Source organism: Pimephales promelas, chromosome 16, assembly GCF_988280905.1.
Source record: "Pimephales promelas chromosome 16, fPimPro1.hap1.1, whole genome shotgun sequence".
NCBI classification, from domain to species: Eukaryota; Metazoa; Chordata; class Actinopteri; order Cypriniformes; family Leuciscidae; genus Pimephales; species Pimephales promelas.
The window spans coordinates 24,865,744-24,888,598 of NC_142784.1; the positions used below are offsets into that span (position 1 = coordinate 24,865,744).

At 35.5% G+C, this 22,855-nt stretch overlaps 3 protein-coding genes across 4 annotated transcripts; 1 reads left to right on the top strand and 2 right to left on the bottom strand.

Annotated features, from left to right (window-relative positions):
* Positions 1 to 1,293: 1,293 nt before the first annotated feature.
* On the bottom strand, positions 1,294 to 8,729 carry LOC120489959 (zona pellucida-like domain-containing protein 1). Of its 2 annotated transcripts, none has more exons than XM_039687228.2 (12): positions 8,350 to 8,729; positions 5,289 to 5,328; positions 5,037 to 5,156; positions 3,671 to 3,897; positions 3,366 to 3,550; positions 3,216 to 3,288; positions 3,033 to 3,130; positions 2,500 to 2,580; positions 2,249 to 2,420; positions 2,023 to 2,128; positions 1,889 to 1,909; positions 1,294 to 1,754 (listed from the first exon to the last, which is right to left on the bottom strand). In XM_039687228.2, the coding sequence occupies exons 3-12, from the start codon at positions 5,143 to 5,145 to the stop codon at positions 1,651 to 1,653; spliced, it is 1,176 nt and encodes a 391-aa protein (XP_039543162.2). In that variant the 5' UTR covers positions 5,146 to 5,156; positions 5,289 to 5,328; positions 8,350 to 8,729; the 3' UTR covers positions 1,294 to 1,650. The 2 variants fall into 2 exon arrangements, with proteins under 2 accessions (XP_039543162.2, XP_039543160.2); XM_039687226.2 differs by having other exon boundaries at positions 1,889 to 1,912.
* A 67-nt stretch (positions 8,730 to 8,796) lies between these two features.
* hspa8b (heat shock protein family A (Hsp70) member 8b) lies at positions 8,797 to 14,750 on the top strand. Its single transcript, XM_039686186.2, has 9 exons — positions 8,797 to 8,940; positions 9,838 to 10,047; positions 10,303 to 10,508; positions 10,776 to 10,928; positions 12,115 to 12,670; positions 12,753 to 12,955; positions 13,038 to 13,236; positions 13,874 to 14,106; positions 14,182 to 14,750. Exons 2-9 carry the CDS (start codon positions 9,843 to 9,845, stop codon positions 14,377 to 14,379), a joined length of 1,953 nt encoding a protein of 650 aa, XP_039542120.1. The 5' UTR covers positions 8,797 to 8,940; positions 9,838 to 9,842; the 3' UTR covers positions 14,380 to 14,750.
* A 374-nt stretch (positions 14,751 to 15,124) lies between these two features.
* lim2.3 (lens intrinsic membrane protein 2.3) lies at positions 15,125 to 17,626 on the bottom strand. The gene is made up of 4 exons (XM_089120789.1): positions 16,627 to 17,626; positions 16,379 to 16,528; positions 16,158 to 16,292; positions 15,125 to 15,384 (listed from the first exon to the last, which is right to left on the bottom strand). The coding sequence occupies exons 1-4, from the start codon at positions 16,799 to 16,801 to the stop codon at positions 15,326 to 15,328; spliced, it is 519 nt and encodes a 172-aa protein (XP_088976915.1). The 5' UTR covers positions 16,802 to 17,626; the 3' UTR covers positions 15,125 to 15,325.
* Positions 17,627 to 22,855: the final 5,229 nt, after the last annotated feature.

The window sequence follows — 22,855 nt, forward strand, 5'->3', positions numbered from 1 at the left end:
ACAATATAATTCTGACAATGTATGAAAATACAATACACCCCTATTGAAATCTGGCGCAAAAGAGAAAAAATCTCCAAAGGAGGAGGTGAGACAGGGTCATGCTCACAAAACAAAGGCTCTGGTGAGACTGAAGAGAAGAGCAGAGCTGTCTGAATGTGTCTGTCTCATCATTGTGTCCTGTCTCAAAGGACTAGATAGACTGCATCAAGCTCCCCACGGCCACAGTCTTTCAGAAAGTGCAAAGAATGTGTACCCGTGGGAGAGAAAGTTATTCTGTGCTGAAATTCACAGATTGCATCGAAGCCCTCTTGACCCACATTCGTTGAACTTGATATCAAGATATGTAGAAAGTCAAAATGTGTCCATTATTTTCAAGAATAATCTGGAAATAATCTGGCAACTCAAAGATTGGAAGCAGTTCATTTAATATTTGGATGCCTGTAATAAGACGATAGTTCATCAAAAAATGTAAATTCTGTAATCACCTTAAAAACACTCAATTTACTCACGCTCAGGATATTTCCAAACCTTTATGAGTTTCTTTCTCCTGGACTGGTGGACAAAAAAAAAAAAAAAAAAAAATCTTCGAAATATCTTCTTTTGTGTTCAGCACTCGTACAGGTTTGGGGTGAGTAAATGATAACAGATTTTTCATTTTTTTGATGAACTAAGTTGGTTTGGTACAGAGTATTTTTGTAAGATTTACAACAACAAAAAAATCATATCAAAATATTACAAATTAGTATAGTAATCACAATTATAGTACTATGGTATAGCATACATAAGCATTGTTCATATGAATTATATAAAGACATGTGAGGTTTGTTTGAAAAAACATTTTCCCTGTTAGGTTTAAAAGGTAGGCTAAAGTCATAATATAAATGAAACCATTAATTAACAAAACTAAAGTAAAAATGAATGTTTTTGTGTCATTGAATGTGCCTGTTTTTTTTTTGTTGTTTTTTTTCCAGAGGGCCTGTCTTTGTCACTCAGTTTACATTTAGTGAAGTAGAGTTGTTTGTTGTGTCTAGTGCCTGCCTCTAATTATTTTTTTATTAGACCAACAATTTAACAATAAATCATAAACTAACTAAAAAATAATACAATATATATATGCAATGTTATATACTGAGTTTTATTTACTGTACCTGTTTTATAATGCCAGCCAGCTCGTGTGGCGTATTTTTCATTTAGCTTAATATCTTCTGCCCAGACTTTCGATATATTATTTAACTAACATAATAAAAATAACATATATTATGACCTGGATGAGTGAAAATACCAGGGACAAAGGCAGATTCTAACAGTTTTATATAAGTTTAAATGTAAAATTATTACATACATAGTGCATATATTTTACCCAAGAACAGCATTGCATGCATTATAGACTTCACTTTTCAGTTTAAAAAGGCATTTTGTATACTACAGACTGAAACTTTCTTTTCTCTTTTTCCTTGTTCTCATAGAAGATCATAAAACTTAGGACAAAAAAGGTCACAATTACAAAACAATATTCTATATACCAAATTAAAAACAGAGGTGTTGATAACTGACATATATTTTCTCACATGTTTGCATCATCTGAGAGAATTTCTAAGACTGTTGAGTTCAATCAAGAGGCAAGGAGTTCCCAAATCCTGATGTAGATCATCATGCAAGTATTGATGTAGAGAACCAGTCAAGTAGAAAGAAGCTCAGCAAGCCAGTAGCTATGCCAACATACGTCAGTTTAGGGATGGATGCTGATGAGGTCACTATACATAGGGGGAAAAAAATCAACATCAAATTGCATCATCATAATGAAACATCATCATTAAGAAATATAACTATTTAGATAAGGTTCTTATTGTGTTCATTAAAATGAGGTGTCGGTAAAGAGCATTCTTACATCTAGCGGGCACAAGGCCACCTGCTGGAAAAATAACAGAGAACATTTAAAGTAACTTTAGTTATTATATATATATATGTATTATTTATATTGTTTCTGGAGTTTATTTGTAAATATAAGATGATTCTTTGTACCATTGTCAACTCTGGTTGTGATTGGTCCTGAGGTGACAGTGGCTACTTCATTAGAGGGGTTCTCTGTAGGGTTTACTTGTCTTACTTCTCTCTTCGTTACGCATCTCTACAAAACACACAACCATAAACACACAAGTGGAACCAAACAAAATCTAAATAAAAAAATACAATAAAATAAGAAAATGAATAAATGACATTATAGCATCATAAATGAGTGATTAATTACCGGAAGCAAGTTGGCGCAAGTTGAGTTCTCACAGAGTCGGGTAACACAATGCAGGTAGAAAGTGGAGGTGGTCTGGTTCTTATGTTCCACAAAGCGGAAAGCCTCAAAAGAGAACCGACCTTCTTGGGATATCCCGTTCAAGTCGATTACTGTCTGGGGATCACGAGTACACCTATACACAACAATAGATGTGGTTCTCACAAGAGTGTTTTGTCTTCTTAAACACTCTCTTTTTTTAATAAATGACTCACCCGACAAAAAGATCATAGGAGGTGCTGCTGATTGGATATGGGTTTGTTGTGGCATAGCAGCGGTCCAGCAACACATTGAACCTTAAAATACACAATAAGACAGAGAATTAGATTTGATTGATCTATAAAGGTATAATCAGCATTTTTTCAGATAATTTTCAGATTCATACATTCAAGATTTACTGTCATTGTCAACTAAAGACTAAGACTATTGATATAAACGTAAATTGAAATAAAAGCTGAAATAAAATCAAATATACATTTTAGGTGAAACACTTAAACTTAAACAAAAAATAAATAAATTTTGAATAACATTGAACAAGTGAATAAGTTTAAGTTTTTTTAACTTAATATTTTTTTTTAGCTATTATTAAAACTGATTGAGGTTAAAAAAATACAATCACAAAACAAAATTAACTTTGAAATGAAAATATGAAAATAAAAGCTATTTAAAAATATGGATAAAAAGTAGCCTAAATACAATAATAGTATATCAATAATTCTAAAATAACACTGGAGAGTTGCATCCTTACTTGTTTGTGAGATTTGTTGCCTTGACCTTCACATAGATGCGAGTTTTCAACATAAGCCCAGTTCCTGGTATCTGTAGTTTGCTAGTATAGTTGGCAGTCTAATGTCGGAAAGAAAGGGAGGATGTCAAGAAAGTCGCATTTACTAACTCAAGTGTAAGTGTAATTTAATGAAAAGATCCTCACACTGAAAAGACTCATGCTTAGAGTGCTGATGAAGGTGCCGTTGTTATCCTTTACAGCTAGACTCACTCCTGACCTGTTGGCATGAAAACATGCTTTAGTCATGAAAGTTAGAAACGTCAACATAGACAGTTCCTTGCAATATATACTCACACGCTGAGCTCGGTGTTGTTGATTAAATACTGGAGCGGATACAGACATGAAAACTGGTACATCAGTTGTTGCCTGTAAGTGATGCCGCTAACACTGGGATCCCAGGAATTGATTAATCCAGATATATTAACGTTCTGGACTTGGGAGAACTCTGAGAATAATCCTGAGCCCACTTGACTTGTGATCTAACCAACAAACATGCCAGGCGCACACACACACACACACACACACACACACATACATTTTAGAAATCTGTGGCATTCAAAGTTTACAAATTGATTGCTTTAAAGTGAAAAAGCTTGTACATTCATATTGTTGCCACAAAGGGTGAGCGCATCCTGGGAGATCGAGAAGTTAAACATCAAGACGGGAGGATTGGCAGACCAGTCTGCTACTCCACGGCAGGCTGGGATGTTAAACTTAGCATTGAGGGCCATTAGAGATTCGTTGTATCCCCCAAAATACATTGGACACAGGAAAACTCTTAAAGACATCTGATCGGTTCCACAAGTCACCATCATATCGGCATTTTCTGAAAGATTAAAACATATACAGTATATATTACTCAAAATGTCTACAGTAAAAAATCTACAGTATATATTACTCAAGATTTTCTACAAAATCATTTTGTTTTCTAGTGAAAATATCAAAGTATCCTAAATACAAGTTACTTGTATTTGAGAAGTATAAATGCCTAAGATCATTTTTTTAAGAAAAGTCTTCTAAAACAAGACATTTTTATCTTTTATATATATATATATATATATATATATACCTGTCAAAAGCTTGGAAACATTTAGCATTTTTCATGTTTTTGAAAGAAGTCTTTTATGCTCACTATAGCATCATGTATTTAATAAAACAAAATACAGTTAAAACAGTAAGATTGCAAATTATTATTATTATCATATTAAAATAACTGTTTTTTATATGAATATTTTTTAAAATGTAATTTATTCCTGTAAAGGCAAAACTGAAGTTCAGTGTCACATGATCCTTCAGAAATTACTCTAATATGCTGATTTGCTGCTCATTACTTCTTATTATTATCAATGTTGGAAATGGTAATACTTTTTTTCTTTGATGTTCAATGAACAGGATTTATTTCCATTTCTTAAATGCATTTATTACATTTATTATAGCATTTATCAAATAGAAATCTTTTGTAACATCACTTAACTGTCACCGTCACCATCCTTGCATACTTAATGAATAAAAGCATTCATTTCTCACTCTACCACAAATGATTGAATGGTATCATTATTACCACAAAAATGTTATGCAGCAAAAACTATTTTCAATATTGATAATATAAATAATAAAAAAAAGCAATTTCATGTGACACTGAAGACTCACAGGAATAAATTACACTTTTAAATGTATTCAAATAGAAAAATATTTCACAATATTACTGTTTTTACTGTATTTTTGATTTTAAAAAAAGCAGCCTGGGTGAGAATGAGAGAGTTAAAAAACGTGTAATGTTTCTAAACTTTTGACAGGTTCTGTGATCTGAAATATGGTCTTTATGTTATGCAATTTTGCTTCTCAATTAAACCTTTATGCAATTTTAATGTACATTTAGATAATATTTATTGGATAACAAAACAAATCATCATAAATCAGATTTCGGCACTGTACATATACAGAAAGAGTAATATAACCACTGACCTGCCAGTCTGTATGTAGGGTTCGTAAGGCATGCTGAAAGACCCTGAGCCTGACCTTCACACTGTAGAAGGACACCAGCGAGACACAATAACTGGAGCAGCCTGATCATCCTGAGACAAACTAAAGAAGACAACCCATTAGAAAATACACAAACCAAAGCAGCAAATCCATTTCATCTATATAAAGTATTTTAAATAAAAGTCTTCTCACACCACTGTTAAAACATTTGAAAGAAAAAAAAATAGATGTTACCTTTTGGATGCACAAACTCTTGATGAGGAACTTCTCCTTCCTTTCTTCCAGATTCAGTATTTATACAGAGGAAAAGGGTGTGAGAGAAAACTTGACAAAGAAGAGAGCAACACGAGACTCTCCAGTGATCTTTTCACTGATAGCAATTCAGATCTGGTAACTAAGTTTACAAAACAATTTTGTCATCAGTATTGCTGACTGAACAGATAGTTCAGGGCAACAACTGAAACTGGAGTGTGTATAGCAACCATCAAAATTGGTTTATCTATACAAAATCCAATTCATTTGGCCAGTGAAAACATTGGAATTGAATTTATTTGGTACTTTTGTCAGTTAAATAAAGGTTAAAGAAGATTAACAAATCATAGATTATTATTACATTTGACAAAATGTCCCAGATTTTCTGGATTTGGGGTTGTATTAAAATGATTTGTTATAATTTCACTTAGTTTTAAATTTACATTTTAAATTAATTTACTCCCCTTAACGTCATTTCAAACACGTACGAACCTGTATGAAAAAATGAATGAGGTGGAGGGTGAATGACGTCCCAGGTCGCTGAAGACCCGAGGTACGTTTAAGTGTAAAAAGATGATATTTAGAAAATTTTTGTGTTTTTTTGTTTGTTAATTTGTTTGTTTGTTTTTTGTGTACATAATATGAAAGTAAAAAATAACCCAATTTCCCCCCTTCAAAATATCAGGGTGACATTCAGGGAGAGTAGATGACACATTTTTTTTCAATTAATTTTTGGTTGAATTATCCTATGAATTTGGTTGAATTAAATTCCTATGAATTATCCTGAATTAACAAATTAAATAGAGTATTTAGACATAACTATTTGATATTAAATATAAGTGTATTATATGAAAACTAACATCCCTATTTTTAAATGTGTTTCCCACTCAATCCATAATGAAATATACTTTTACAGTGGTAGATAATGTTTGACGGGTGTAGTCACTTTGTCGCCAGGTAGAGCGTTAAAGAAGGGTGTTGGTCAAGGTATTTTAGAGATAGAATTTCTCTTTATGAATATACTGACACTAATGCTATACATAGTTAAACACTTATTTCAACAAAAAGCTGGCCATGCACCGTTCCTTTCTCAGGTCAGCAAACACATACAGGACATTCTCCTGATGAAACCAAGCACCTTTTCAAAGACTCTTCCAGGACATAAAAAAAAGGGAATTCCTCTTGTAGAGGCAGAACAATGATCCTCAAAGAGTTTCCCCAAAATAGTTACAAAATGACACTTTTGGTATTCAACAATTAGTACATCACACTTTTTAAAAAAAAATAAATGTATAAATAAATGGGGTATTTCATACCCCATTTAACTTATAATTAATTTCCAGAAATTGGGTTTCCACAGTAGTTTTGGTTAACCTGCGAGTATTCAGTGTATAGTTTTTAGTGTGTAAAGAGGTGATATCAAACTTTATTTTGTTGTTAATGACATGTCAAGATTGCGTGCTTGTCTAACCCTTTAGCTTTATCCAGGTCAGGTACAGCAACTATTGTGAATAAAACTATGAAATAACATTCCTTTGTTTTCTGATTGACCTCTCTTTTTGTTGAAAATATCACATCCCAGAGGATTTGAAATTATCAACCGCTTTGCTTTGTCTGGTGCACAAGGGTGTGTCGATTTTCAGTACCAACTTTCTGTTTGAGCTGAACTCATCACACCCTCTATACAGTACCTGCATCCCTTTCTTAAGACTTTAAGTTTCCTCTTTCACATATTGTTTTCAGTGTATGTGGACTGGTTGTCTTACTAACAGCGTGTACAGTACACTATTAACAATTGTGACAGAGTACTGCACTGTACATGATGTTAGTAAGGCCTTGTCAGGTCTCTGTCTGACTGACATGGTTTGACACAAATATGCCACCATGTGGACACTTGTTGATGTGGCATCTTTTACAATGATACTGCAGTGCAATATGGGTCAGCTGTTGCCAACTCAATAAGAAATGTATAGCCTAATAATAAAATAAAATAAATATTAATAATAAACGATATTAAGATGAATAAATAAATTTATTCATTAAAAATGTAAAAATTCATTCATTTATTCTGGGATTTTTTGTGACCACACAGTCAGGGCCTCAGTTTAACTTCTCATCCGAAGGACAGTCTCATCTAACGTCTCATCCAAAAATCTTGCACTTTATCATCACTTGCCAATATCATTCCAAGTGTAGTGACCATAGGGTAGTGACATGACCAAAATAATTGAACCACTGTTTTAACAGAATTCAAACAAAAAGGGCATGTTATCTTATTGTCAGATTTAAATATTTGGATACATTTTTTAACAGGATATATGTATGAGCTTAAAAGGAAATTTTGTTCACTTTATTTGTGAGAAAGAATTTCTGCACGCAGTGACCCTATTTTTTCCAATTAAACGTTAACAAACAAATTATTCCAAAAGGAAAGTGGCAGGTGGAACAGAAATCAAATAGTTAAGAAATAAATATCTTATTTTATAGGTTTTCAGCTTTCGACTCAGAAAACAGATTTGACCAACAGGAGTAGGAAGGTTTAGGAAAGGATGCAGTAGGAAGAGTAATTCGTTCTTAAAAGGCATACATAAACCATTACCAGAGGTAATAGCTCATACTGCACATTAAAATTCTTTTGGGGTTATCCAAAAAGAAACTATGTGATGACACTGAAGGGCTTCCTTCTTTCTGGCATAATTTAATGGGGCATGACGTCACGTGTGTGCTAGAAAACACCAGTAGGCCTAAACAAAAAGGCTGGGTAGGTATCTCAAATGTATGTAGGCAATTGTTAATTTCGAAGGCGGCGTCCTCCGGTGAACAGTCAAAACAGTTGCTAACCATTATAAAATTCACCTTTATTCCCAGCGAAGAGTAATTTGGTGTAATTTTGACTGTGGAATGGTGGATGCGGCCGACATGCAACTTCCGGAGGACGCAGCCTTCGAAATTAGACTCATTTACATATTATGTTTCATACATGTGGTTTCAGAAACCGCAAAAGTTAGATTTATACTGCGCACCGTTCGGAAAAAGAGCTTACCTGAAGAGGTAACTAACCCATAGCGTTGGACCCAACAGCGCCATCCACTGCCAGTAACGTTAAGCTCTCGTGTCCTCAAATGTGACAATTTAAAAAAGTGGTTTGTTGTACTGATATTATCATAAAGGGTGTTCTTTTCTTACTCACGGCCGTAGTCTGGTTTTTAGAAATGCTATACAAAGCCGACACTGGAGTAAAATAAAATATTGTTTTCTTCATCTTTCACCATAGCCAACAGATTTTCATTGCATTGACCATCCATTTTAACTGGATTTCTGATTAGTGCGAAACTACTCTGAATCACATGGGAATGTTCTGGAACTCTATGGATCGATACTTTATTATATTTACTTTCGGTTGTGTTATAGTTATAGGCTGAATTCCGCAGGCAAAATCTCCATCTCGGAACGCTTCAGCGACCGTGCGATGTGATTGGCTGCAGCGCTCGTTCCATCAGGTTCTGGACTGTTCTCTCAGGAAGTCTTAAAAGCGCGTAACCGCACATCAGCACAGTTCTGCAGCAGACAGAGAGATCACGCGCATTTCGAGCTGCGACACAGCAAGTGATTGACAGAGTCAGCGTTTTATCTGGTGAGAATTATCACGATTATTATTATTATGCATTAATAGTAGAAGAGTTTGGAATTATATTTATATATAAACTAATTTTACAGTTGCTAATGATTGTCAAGATATACAATACCAAAATGGACCACCAGTTTTAATCGCCCTTATTATTTTGATTGTTTTATCATTTATGCACCCGATTTGCATACTTAACCATCGATAGCGTGGAATGTGTAACATTATCTAGAGAGCTGTAATAATTCATGACATTTGAACGTCCTTGCAGTATTGAGTAACGTTACGTGCGCGCGTGCTAGATGATTCCAGAAAACACTCCCATTTTCTTCCAATTCCGAAAGCTCATTGCTCAATGCTCACTGAAATCACGAATGTTGCGCAAACGAGGAAACGGTGTAGAAACGTGTAGTCCTATGGGTGCAAGTTAGTTATTCAAGTTGCTCAAAATGAAAAATGTCATTTTCTCAAAGGGAGAAGAAAGTAAATGGTTCTGAGGCTTTTATTCTGTCTGACAAATTTAGTGTACAATATAAGAAGAAAAATTAGTCAATCATAATGTAATTTAAACTTTGTAAAGCGAAAATCGCATCAGTAATGAAACAGAATGAATGATCAAGCTGTTGTGAAGTGCTTTCCTCAGCTCTGTTTGAGTTTGACGTCGCATCCTTTAACACAGTGACAGCTGATCTGCTCTATGGTTCATGCAGCAGGCCACAGTATCCTGTGTCTTGTGTGAGTCAGAAAAGCTTTTGAGTGAACAGTCACAACGTTAAATATATTTGAGCTATGAATAGTTATAAATAAAACCTATCCCTTAATTGGAAGGCTTGGGTTAAATGCCTAAAATATGTTTCATTATAAATATTATTAACCGTTGACATAATGCCTGTTTGCTGCCAGCAGAAACCATGTCAAAGGGACCAGCAGTTGGGATTGACCTAGGGACTACCTACTCCTGTGTGGGGGTCTTTCAACATGGCAAAGTTGAAATCATTGCCAATGACCAGGGCAACAGGACCACACCAAGTTATGTAGCATTCACAGACTCTGAGAGGCTGATTGGAGATGCTGCCAAAAATCAAGTAGCAATGAACCCCACCAATACAGTCTTTGGTAAGTGATTTCATGCATGGTTTAAGATTGTTTCATAAATTGACCTGTATTGACTAATTTTGGTTACTAAATGGTGCATTTTCCTGTAATTTTACAGTTTACATTTAACTTTAAACACACTCAAAATGTTGAAAAAACACTGTTAAATGAAATCGTAAACACATCTCAAAATGAGTATCAATTTGTCATATTAATATTGTACATTATAACAGTACAATGTAGTTGCTGAGATTGTTGCCATATTTGTTTCTCTAGATGCAAAAAGGCTTATTGGACGGAGGTTTGATGACACTGTTGTACAGTCAGACATGAAGCATTGGCCATTCACTGTTATAAATGACAACACACGCCCCAAAGTTCAAGTTGAATACAAAGGGGAGACCAAGGCCTTTTACCCAGAGGAGATTTCTTCCATGGTGCTTACAAAGATGAAGGAAATTGCAGAGGCATACCTGGGAAAAGTAGGTTTCTGTCAAATACCTTGCCCTCATACTCACCATACTGAAAACAAAGAATAATGGTGTTGAGAATGTTGCTGTGAGAGGTCTAAAGAGGTTGACAATGACATATTCAACCTGTCGAATTGACTCGTGGCACTATATTAGAGAATGAAGGCCTGTTTGAAAAACACATCTGAAACATTTGAAGAGAAAAGTGCCTTCTGATTTAGTGGATCAAAACTTTGTACAATGTTACATTTCACGAAAAGTATGAATCTTTTTTTGCAGACCATTACGAATGCTGTTGTTACGGTACCTGCTTACTTCAATGACTCTCAGCGCCAGGCCACAAAGGATGCTGGGACTATCTCTGGTCTCAATGTTCTACGAATTATCAATGAACCGACTGCTGCTGCCATTGCCTATGGACTGGACAAGAAAGTAAGATTGTTACTTTTACAATTCAGCAATATTAAAGTGTGCATATTATGCTTATTTAAAAGTTCATCATTTTATTTCTGGGTATTATCAAGAATACATTTACATGATTTAGTAAATCAAAACATCTTTTACGTACTGTACATTGCTGCACCACCTCTTGTCACCATCTGCCTGTTGGTGTTTAAGTTCCTGTTTCTTTAAAGCCCTCCTTCTGAAACACGCAGTCTACTCTGATTGGTCAACTGATGGTCAGAAATGTAACTCCCCTTACCATAATTGGGATTCAACTCCTGAGGCCATGGGATTAATCAATGCATGCTGATGAATAGTGTTATAATGGACCAAAGCTAACAAAGACTTTCTGGGTTGCAGCATAAATACCTGTAATATATTAATTATCATTGCCAAATTTCAGGATTTTCATGGATTTTGGACAGTAATTTTAAGCATTTTACATTTGAATTATATACAATCTATCTATTTACATTTGAATCATAATCTTTTGTCTATCTATATATCTATCTATCTATCTATCTATCTATCTATCTATCTATCTATCTTATCATTAAACATTCAAATGTATGCATTACACTTTTAAAGATTAGAAATAAGCTAATACAGATTTTTCGTTATCAAAGTTTATAAAGTTTATAACTCCGCATCCGAGTCGAAAATGGTCTGAATATAAATACTTATTATAGGCGTACCATAGTGATTCAGGATAAGTCAAAAACACGGTTTGGAAAATGGATTCATGATGTAGCCTACACTTTCATTTTGAACATATGTTAGGGACTGCAGCAGCTGATACAACGGCGTTCTGTTGCACGAGCGTCCACTTGCACATATGCAACCACATAAAATTTTAACTCGGACATTCTCAAAAAATGGTTGCATATGTGACCAATTTGGTCGCAGTCTGGAACCCTGGATTTGAATGGTCCAAACAAATACATGAATGGGCCACATATGTTTTTTCTAGCTGGGATACTTTGTGTTTTTTCATCGCCCCCTTTCATTACTTCAGACCCCTTCTTAATGCTCTGCTGGCGCCGACTCTGATGTGAGCATCTCCTTGACGAGGTGTTTGATGCAAGTGGTAGAGATAAACTCCCATTTGCATATTAGGTGCCTTTAAATGCAGCAATTTTTTAAGAAAACTGATTTTTTTTTTTTTCTATACCAGGTTGGTTCTGAGAGAAATGTCTTGATCTTCGATCTTGGTGGTGGCACTTTTGATGTGTCCATTCTTACCATTGAGGATGGCATCTTTGAGGTCAAGTCTACAGCCGGAGACACTCACCTTGGGGGAGAAGACTTCGACAATCGCATGGTCAACCATTTCATCTCTGAGTTCAAGCGCAAGTACAAAAAAGACATCAGCGACAACAAAAGGGCTGTACGTCGGCTGCGCACAGCATGCGAGAGGGCGAAACGCACTTTGTCCTCCAGCACTCAGGCCAGTATTGAGATCGACTCCCTTTATGAGGGAATCGACTTCTACACTTCCATCACCAGGGCTCGTTTCGAAGAGCTCAATGCCGATCTCTTCCGTGGCACGTTGGATCCGGTAGAGAAATCCCTTCGTGATGCTAAAATGGACAAGTCACAGGTTCATGAGATTGTCCTTGTCGGAGGGTCCACCCGTATCCCAAAGATCCAAAAGCTCCTGCAGGATTTCTTCAATGGGAAGGAACTGAACAAGAGCATCAATCCGGATGAGGCTGTCGCATATGGAGCAGGTAATCAAAATGGACTTCATTCTGAATGTCCTAGTCTTTCGTGAATGTCTTTTGAATTATAGACATATTTCCTCTTTTACAGCTGTCCAGGCAGCCATTTTGTCTGGAGACAAGTCTGAGAATGTCCAAGACCTGTTGCTCCTGGACGTTACCCCTCTGTCCTTGGGAATTGAGACTGCTGGTGGTGTTATGACCATCCTGATCAAACGTAACACTACCATCCCAACCAAACAAACACAGACGTTCACCACCTACTCTGACAATCAGCCTGGTGTCCTCATTCAGGTAAGCAACACCTGATGGCGAAGCAACATTGATTTTGTCCATAGTTTCTAGCAAAGTTTCATGTTTAATTGAATTCTTCTAGGTGTACGAGGGTGAGAGAGCCATGACTAAGGACAATAACTTGCTTGGAAAGTTCGAGCTGACAGGCATCCCTCCTGCTCCACGTGGCGTCCCCCAGATTGAAGTAACCTTTGATATTGATGCCAATGGCATCATGAATGTCTCCGCTGTAGACAAGAGCACCGGCAAGGAGAACAAGATCACCATCACAAATGACAAAGGTAGCATAACTCACATTAGTGGAATTGCAGCAAAAGGTCTTCTTTTGGCTGCTCCCTCATATTCGACTAATCGTTAGTCGATTAGAGTCTTAGTTGACTAAAAATGTTATTAGTTGGTTAATCGCAGAAAAAACAAAACTGCCTATGTCATGCAGTCCATTAAGGACAGGTCATTAGGAAATAGGCTATCATACGCTAACCTCAAATATGACTTATCATTTGAAACGTCAGTAGCAACTTCACATGGTCGCTCGCTCTAATGTTAACTTTAATGTGTGCTATTATTATGCACACATCCCAGTGTTCATGGAGAAAGTGGAAGCTTAAGTATATCGCGCTTACAGCACGACATGGAGGCTTCCGACTCCTTGCATTTTTTTCTGATAATAGCGGAAACAACTTTTTTTAATTTTTGGTCATACCGATAAGAGTATTGCATTCGAAACTGTAGAGGGTCCACTTTTATTTGCGTAAACTCACAATAATAAGAAATTTGCTATGTGTTATATATAGGCAAAAACGAGGGGAACTTTTTCATTGGAATGACTGGATTTCTCTTGTGAAATGGTACATGTGAATATACCTTTACTATTTATTATTTTAAAACTAATCAGTGGTCCTAATCAAACTCTTCTAGGACGTCTAAGCAAGGAGGACATTGAGCGCATGGTGCAGGAAGCTGAGAAGTACAAGTCTGAGGATGATGTTCAAAGAGAAAAGGTTTCTGCTAAGAATGGCCTAGAGTCCTACGCCTTCAACATGAAATCCACCGTTGAAGATGAGAAACTCGCAGGCAAGATTAGTGAGGAGGACAAGCAGAAGATCCTCGACAAGTGCAATGAGGTCATAAGCTGGCTGGACAAAAACCAGGTATGGTCCTCAACTTTTGTCTCTGAGGTCTTTATGCATGCGTGGTACTTACTTTATCTTGTCATTTCTGTACAGACCGCTGAGAAGGAGGAGTTTGAGCATCAGCAGAAGGAGCTAGAGAAGGTGTGCAACCCCATCATCACAAAGCTGTACCAGAGCGCTGGTGGGATGCCTGGTGGGATGCCAGAGGGCATGCCTGGAGGCTTCCCAGGAGCTGGAGGTGCCCCTAGTGGAGGTGGATCCTCTGGACCGACCATTGAGGAAGTTGATTAAATCATTCTAAGAAATGATTTAACTTTGTGGAGCACCTTACTGTGTTTCAGAGCACTTTAATAAGCCATTTTCTTTTCTTTTGCATGTTCCTGTGATGTAAACATCTCAAAGCTTTAATTTTCGTCCGGTTGTGCGTTAATGTGTAATTCGTGAGCATTTATTATCAGTTTTCTTTGTTGATGTGAAACATCTCGGCTTTAATTTGGACCAGCTGTGAGTTTTTGTGTAACTCGTGCGCATTTAGAACCAGTTTTATTTGTAGCTGTTTCGAGCAGCATGTTTTTGTTCATGTGTTAAAAATGCTGCTGCATCACACATCCTGTTGTGTCTAACACTTCTGACAATAAAGGACTTGCTGTTCACAAAGTCTATATGGCGTGTTCTCAGTTCTTCCTTAAAGACTTTACACAAAATTAAGTCAATTTTAACTGATAAAATACTACTGTTGAAAAGATTTTGTTTTAAATGTAGTCCTTTTATTCAGCAAGGATGCATTAAATTGATCAAGAATGCCAGTAAAGACTATTGTCAAGTTTCACAATAGTAGTGTTTTTTAATGTATTTTTGATCAATACCGGTAAATGCAGCCTTGGTGAGAAATAAATCTTACCAACGTTTGAATAGTGCAGTTCAAAATAACTTTTGAATTAAATTATAAAATAAATTCGACTTCAATTAATGATCTACATTTCACCATAAAAAGCCTTTTAAGTCCTATAAAGTCATATTTTAATACCAGCCTAAACTGGCCATTATATGTATTGGAAATAAGATTATGTATAAACATGAAATGACCAGAACAATTGTATTAGTCATTTATTAGTTTGTGTTCTGCGATTTTAAAATAAACAATAAATGACAGGTCTAAAAGGATTGGGATCAGGGATGACATGATAGTTCACATTCAGACTGAAGGGTTCGAATAGCAGATCTAGGATGAGAAGCCTCAGCGTGACATTGGGCCTCTTGGCTCTTGCATCCGGTAGGCACACATATAGAAGATCCCTGCAGAGAAAGACCAGGAATAATAAGCAACAATAATCCTTAAAGGGGTCATATAATGGTAATGCACTTTTACAAGTTGATAGTACTGAAATGTGTGTTGGGAGTGCCTGCACACCATCATATAATGATAAAAATCCATGTTTTAATCTCCTTTTATGTTTTCCCCTGCCTCAAATTGAGTCGTTTGTTTTTGTGATGTTAATAAAACGGACGCCCCTCCCACGATGGTTGATTGACAGTAGCGTTTCAACACATCCTCGCCCTGAGCGAGCTCAGCTGTTCGAACCGCTGAAGACGCAGTGGCTGAGTTTTGTTTTTGAAGGGAATATTCCCGGCGCTCAACGTCAATGTGTTAATGTTTGCGCAAATGATTTCTCACCAGACTGCTTCATAAACAAGGGTCAGTATAAAGCAGCTGGTTTTGCTAAGAAGCTGCTCCTGAAAAAAGATTCGGTACCAACTATTTGTGTTCCTGCTGCACCTCCAGAAGAAGTGAGTGTAAAGTTGTATTAACCTTTATATCAATCGAATCGTGGGAAATCACCATTAGTTGTAACTTCAATCTGTCAATAAACTAACCACAGAAAATATTGTTGACTCATTCTCAAAACCGTTTTTGTAAAAACAAACACTAGACGTCTATAATGGGAAGCCTAATGAACGTCTGTTTTAAATTGCTTTTATAATGCACTATTTTAAATACACATTTTTCTGTTGTAAAATGCTCTTAATAAAACTGTAACTATGTTAATCACACGCTTTGTCCGGTGTACCTGAAAAGAATGTGAGCACCACAGAAACCCAACCCATTATGTAGGACCAAGAGAACCGCCAGTTCCCATATCGTTTTCCATAGTAGTTGACTGTCATGCCAGTGTAGACAGCCATGGCCAGCAGAACAAAGAAGCCTGGAAGGTACAGACACAAAATCCAATTCAGGTTCGCAAATAAACTGACTTCAGATACATTTTAGGAATAAATAAAACATTCTTACATGAGATGAAATAGAGAATTCCTGCAGAAAACGTTTTGTCAAAGCCGCTAAAGGGGGAGTAATTGATGAAAGCCATGACACCGATGATGATGCCAAAGAAGCAAGCTAGGATAGCCAGGATCATGAAGGCCCGGGTCGCATCCCAGTATGCTGTTCCAAAATCAACCAGAGACTAGTCAGTACATAAGTAGGCCTACCTTGTACAACTATAATGAATAGATTTTTAGTCCATTATGTGATAATCTCACCGATGCTGTCTGTGTGCGTCATACATTTTCCAGGCACACAGTAGCGCCACAGACCCTGATGCATGTAACTGCTGGACTGGCGGTACTGCATCCAGTAGTCGGTGGCGGTGGAGATCACCAGGAGTATGTTCCCTACTCCTGCGCAAAACAACCCACCTCCCATAAAGCTGTACATCTTGCTCCTACAAACACACTGACAAAGAAAGAAGAGTCAATGTTAAAATGAATTCATCAATGTGATGTATTTTTAAACACAAGATTGATCAGTCATGGATTTATTAACTATTTATATACTACACTGTAAAAAAAATATTGTTGGTTTAACCTGGTTGCCTTAAAATTTGATTAAAAAAGTTGATTGAACTACAATGAAGGAGATTGATTTAATCATCACAAACTCAAAATAATAAGTTATCTGAACTAAATAAATTATTTAAGTTGATTTGATAAAAGAAAAAAATGTTGTGATAACAAATCTTGAAAATATTTACAGGGTACAGTAGGCCTATTGATAATATTTCGAATGAACACCTTAAAATAAGGTTCCATTGGTAACATTAGTTAACATGAACTAATGAACTGCACTTCTACACTATTTGTTACTATTTGTTAATTTGAATTTCAACATTTACTAATACATGATTAAAATAAAAAGTTGCCTTTGTTAACATTAGTTAATGCACTGTGAACTATCATGAACAAACAATGAACAGCTAGATCTTTAGTAACTAACATTAACAATATATATATGTACACACTTTATTTCCTTTGAATGAACATTTTTTTAGTGAACAATAACAATAATCCATCAAAAATAGCAGAGCTTAAATTACAAGTAATTTAAAAAATAATCTTTGCTGTAATTTAAATATATTCTGAATAAAATAATTTCAAAGTCATTTTGGTTTCATTTGTCCATGAATGAATGATGCCAAAAATGATACCCATATAGTTTTTTTTTTTGGTCTGCTGTAAAAAAAGATAAACTAACAAACAAAATTACAGCATTTAATCAAATCATCAAATCATCTGCATCCACAAAAAAACGTGATTAATGGACTAAAACCAACTTTTATAACCCCAACCCAAACAACAACCAATCATATAATATGAAAAAGAAGAACCTACCTGTTTTTTTCTTCCCCAAAAAATATTATAAGACTGAATAGTGTGAAGCTCAATTATGCCAAGGCAGGCAGATTTCCATGAGCTATTGGCATTTTTGTGAGGGCACAGGAGCTGGGTGGAGAGCGGAGTGGAACAATAGAGCTGTCCAACCAGCAGCCAATCAGAGAGGCCCAATGAGTGCTTAAGAGAATCTGCTGAAAATACAAAACTATTTTGCAGTAGTTTTCACTAATACTGATGACAAAGTACTTTCAATTCACAATTTAGAATCATCATAGAAAAGTTGACAGCAAACTGACAAGCAGTAGCCCATTTCAGGTGATTCAGAAAAAAAAAAAAAACATTGTTTCCCATTATAACCAATTTATTATTTTTTATTTCTGTTAATTTAAGGAGGTCCATAAAATAGATTATGTTTGAAGAAACATGCAAACAACTATTTCCGTAATTTATAAATATTTGTTTATTTTATAGTAAGAATATGTGAATGATTTTAAGCAAACAAAATGACACCACATGGCAAAAAATGTGATCTGATCACTAAACAGTTAATATTTATGTATTTACACCGTCACAGTTCTGGGCCTTTATTTTAAGAGCTTTTTCAGTTAACCTGTCTTCTTAGACATTAGATGCCACCTAGAGCCTTCACATTACAGTAATGCAGTAGACTGAACATAGAAAGTAATGAACAGATAAAAATAGAGATCTAAACTCTAAGCTCTATAGCGCTAGGAACTAAAACAGAAATCCTCTGCAGGACATTGAACATAATAGCGTCTGGAACTTCATAAATATACCATTTACACTCTATCTTCTTCTTAGTTTCCTGAAAAGGAAAATAGTTCACCCAAAAACGAAAATTCGAAATTCGAAAAATGAAAAAATGAAATTTACTCACCCTCATGTTGTTCCAACCCCGTGAGACCTTCATTCATCTTCGGAACACGAATTAAGATGTTTTTGATGAAATCTGAGAGCTGGATCACTCCTCCATACTAGTCCATATAGGCTTCTTGAGGGATTAAAACTTGCCAGCCGGGAAAAGTTGTTAAAGACATCGTTAAAATTGTCCAAGTGACTACAGTGGCTCAATCTTAAATTTATCAAGCGACAAGAATAATTTTTGTGCGCAAAAACAAACAAAACAACTTTATTTCAACTATTCATTTCCTTCTCTTTGGGCCTCTAGTGTGATAGCAGCATGGTCAAAGTTAAAGTTTTGACTATTTTATATTTATGAAGGGATTAATGAGCAGTAACATCTATTCATTCACATTATTCATAACAGCTCAGATTAAAAACAGTGTGTTTTTTACCTAAAAAACACACTTTTTATTTTTCACTAAATTGTTTCAAGTGGATGAGGATGTGCACATTTTACAACCAGCAGAGGGAGACTTTTTACCATATACTCTCAGAAGGAAAAGGTACAGAACTGTCACTGGTCAATACCACCATAACAAGGTACTTATTTTGAACCTATTTTCTGAGTGTAGGATAAAGGGAGAAAGCAGCTTATACATCTGTGGCCAAATTGCAAAGGGAATCCCTGCATGCCCTTTTTAACAGCAACTGTACTTTTACCTGATAGTATACTTGTAGTTTTCTGGATATAGGCTACAGTACCACTGTAAAAAAAAAGTTGCTGCCTTAAGTACAATCAACTTGAATATTTAAGTCATTTCAACCAGAATTACGTTAAACTGACTTTAAAAATTGAACAAAAAAAAGTGACTTATTTTGATGAGTTAAAGCAATGTAAAAACATATGTTATGTTGTCATAACTTATTGATCGTGCACCCAACATACCGACACTGTTCCTCATAGTGTCTCTGTAAGGGATAGTAAGGCCTACTTTTATACGTTTTCTGTCTCCAAACAGATCTTACCTGCATGTAATATTTAGAGATCAAAGATGTTTTTGGCTCAGTCAGGCATCCAAAAGTTATGGTGTTCATTTCACTGAGGCCTACACAATATTCATGAACACACTGCTTACGGTACATACTAAATAGGTTTACATTATTTCTGAGAGTAGTGAAGGCCTCAGACTTGAGTGCAGCAGGGATGTTGTATTTTTGTATGCCAAATCCCAGAAGCTAGTTATCATTTTAACGCTTCCGGTTCTATTATACTGAAGTCAATAGTTTTTTTTATGAGTTGCCTAAAAATACGGTCTGTGGTTACAATAATCTAAGATATTTTAATGTAAAAAAACAAACAAACCAACAAATAAAAACAACAACAACAACAACAAAAAAAAAAACAGTTAAATACATGCAAGTAAATACATCAGTAATATTGTCCTTTTACTTGTCTTCTACGTTCAGGTTTTTACTTTGGGAATTATATGTAGTGTTCAAAATGTATAAGTATCATAAAAAATGTAATCACTGTACATTACACTCAAATAATTTTGTTGGATTTAAATCAAGCAATGTGAAATAATCGAATAGAATAATACATTCATTAATAATAATTATAATAAATAAGTATAGGGGTCATGATATATAAGACCTTTTTTGTATATATTTGGCTTCAAATAGATTAGATGGTTATTAGGCCTACTGAAATACTTATTAGTTATAACTCTGTCTCCTTTTGTGAAATAATATCCCATCCAATGTTTTACTTTATATCGGCCTGTAGTTTTATCCGTTTTGTTCTTTTTGTGAACATATTAAACAAAATGTTATGTACCTGCTTTGTAAAAAAAAAGACGAACAAAAAAAATGACTGACTAATTATAACAAATACACATACACAAACTAGACTAGATTATGCTTAAAGGAACAGACAGAAATAAAGTGGCTTTTTAAATTAATGATTTGTGGCTATCGAAGCTAGATCCACGGGGTATAAAAGAGAGATCGGAGCTTATAATGTATAACGAGGAGTTTGTGATGCAGTATTAATTCACTCCTCAATTATACAAGCTTTGTGTGTGAACGGCTTATAAGGTGCTGAAAGCTCACGTTGGGACACACGATTACTTTCAGAGATCTGAGGGAACTGCGGCAAACAACGCAGTGTGTCGGATTCATTAGGCTAAACGTCACTGTGGATGTGCTGGCTGGCCAACTAATTGGCTAATTAGATTTGTGCTCGTCTAAATCCATTTTACAACTGAATCAATGGCTTCAAGCAATTTGAGCTTCCAATCTTCTCCTGCTTTTTCAATGGAAGAATGGAACAAAAAAGGAGTTTTATTTTACTTATTTCTTTTGCCTTTGGTGAAAGGATAATCTAAATGATAGATTATTAAATAAAACTATTAAATGATTATGGAATAAATAAATATTTGAAATTGTTTCAAATTATTTTAAATAGAAATATAACAAATTATTTACTTTTGCAAACAACATGCTGTCTGTATCACAAGTCTTTAGCTAGTATTTCACATCAAAAAGATTAAAATGGCAATGTCAGGTGCTGAATTTATCTCATCATAATTAAGCAGCTGAGCCTTTCAGCATGAACAAATTTGACTTTTCTAGCAATACTGAGTGACTAGCAAAATTAGTGCCAGAATGGGAAAACTGTGATATTTTCAGTCTGACTGTTACTTCTGCCTCTGTCTGGAACTCTATTTTTTTAATTTCAGATTTCACTAATAAATCAAAGTAACAGTCATTTACATCTTAGGTAGTGATGCAAGTTCATTACACACTCTAGAGCACATTTCCCCATATGTATGTCTGAATTAAGGCACTCTGTCAGTCATTTCTCCTCATTAGACTATGATCCAACACAAGCCTTGCTGTAGCTCAGTTAATCCACATGAATTGAAATGGGAAATTACTCAACCAGCCTCTCTTCGGTTCCATTTGTCTTGTGGATTGAAAAGTCTACAGTATAAAACCCTGATCCACTGCGCTCAAACATGGTAGAAGTGTGGGTAACACTTTATTTTGATGGTCCCTTTTGAACATTCTGTTGACTATAAATAACTTTGCAACTACATGTCAACTTATTCTTTCCCTAACCCTAGCAGTCTACTAATACTCTACTAACACTCTAATGAGAGTTCGTTGAGATGTAGGTGCAACGTTACTTATAGTCAACTGAATATGTTAAAGGGACCATGTGTAAATCAAGTAAAGTTAAAGTGCATTGTTGAAACCTGTGCCAAAATGTTACTCCAGTAAAAGTACACTTACTTCTTTTAAATTATACTTGAAGGATCATGTATTTATCATTTACATCAGTCAGCATTAGGGGTGTAACGGTTCACAAAATTCACGGTTCGGTTGATACGATACACTTTTGTCATGGTTCGGTATGTTTCCGATACAGCAAAAAGAAAGAAATGCCTGAGAAATTTCCTTGATTTAATTTACTTATATTTTTGTAAAATAATAACATCATAAAGTATGATAATCATAAAGTATTTTTTTTACTTTGAGCAATGATGGAGCTACTTGACTTTTCTTAGGAGCATATAAAACAAAACAGCTCCTTATTGGCTTGGACAAAATGAAATGTAATATTGTAGTAGTTATAAACAAAGGTTTATTAGTTCAGATTAACATTTGAGGGCAGCAATTGTATTCATAATGTCAAAATAAAACTGTGATGTTACTTGAAAGCATTATACCTGCCAAACTTACAGTGGTTGGTTATACAGTAACTCCATGGTGAATGTTGATGATCTGTGGACACTGTTTAGTTCATTCATGGTACAATGTTTCTTCCTGATTTCCACGTCAGCGCGGTTAACAACGGAGAAATGTGAATGTTTCTCACTAGATCTCGCAGCGATGTTATTACTTCAGTTCAGTAACGAATTAAAAAATTTTCTTTCTGTTTTCGCTGTGTAGTAACAGTGATGCTTGATTAAGATCGGCTCGCGCTGTTGGTCCAAACTCATAAAGGGTCCGTCAACAACACAATAACGAGTAGCTCAGTTTCGTTCCGCTTAAATTATATTTGCTATTTGATGTTGGGCAATGTTGTGGTCACGCCAGCGTCTCTACTACATTATGAGCGCACTTGCCACGCGCGACGCACCTACATTTGAATTAACGAAATTTTGGTCGGCAGGAAAAATGGTACAACCAAACCGAAAGCCTCGTACCGGATGGTTCAATACGAACA

Bases quoted from the DNA above. Each gene is read 5' to 3' on its own strand.
- LOC120489959 (XM_039687226.2), bottom strand. From the start codon at position 5,145: ATGATCAGGCTGCTCCAGTTATTGTGTCTCGCTGGTGTCCTTCTACAG. The intron at 3,131-3,215 runs GTGAGGATCTTT...TTCCGACATTAG, and splicing joins TAAGCATGAGTCTTTTCAGT to ACTGCCAACTATACTAGCAA. The intron at 2,421-2,499 runs GTGAGTCATTTA...TGTTGTGTATAG, and splicing joins TCCTATGATCTTTTTGTCGG to GTGTACTCGTGATCCCCAGA.
- hspa8b (XM_039686186.2), top strand. From the start codon at position 9,843: ATGTCAAAGGGACCAGCAGTTGGGATTGACCTAGGGACTACCTACTCC. The intron at 12,956-13,037 runs GTAAGCAACACC...GAATTCTTCTAG, and splicing joins AGCCTGGTGTCCTCATTCAG to GTGTACGAGGGTGAGAGAGC. The intron at 13,237-13,873 runs GTAGCATAACTC...AAACTCTTCTAG, and splicing joins CACCATCACAAATGACAAAG to GACGTCTAAGCAAGGAGGAC.
- lim2.3 (XM_089120789.1), bottom strand. From the start codon at position 16,801: ATGTACAGCTTTATGGGAGGTGGGTTGTTTTGCGCAGGAGTAGGGAAC. The intron at 16,529-16,626 runs GTGAGATTATCA...ATTTTGGAACAG, and splicing joins GACGCACACAGACAGCATCG to CATACTGGGATGCGACCCGG. The intron at 15,385-16,157 runs GTACACCGGACA...CTTTCTCTGCAG, and splicing joins GGTGCTCACATTCTTTTCAG to GGATCTTCTATATGTGTGCC.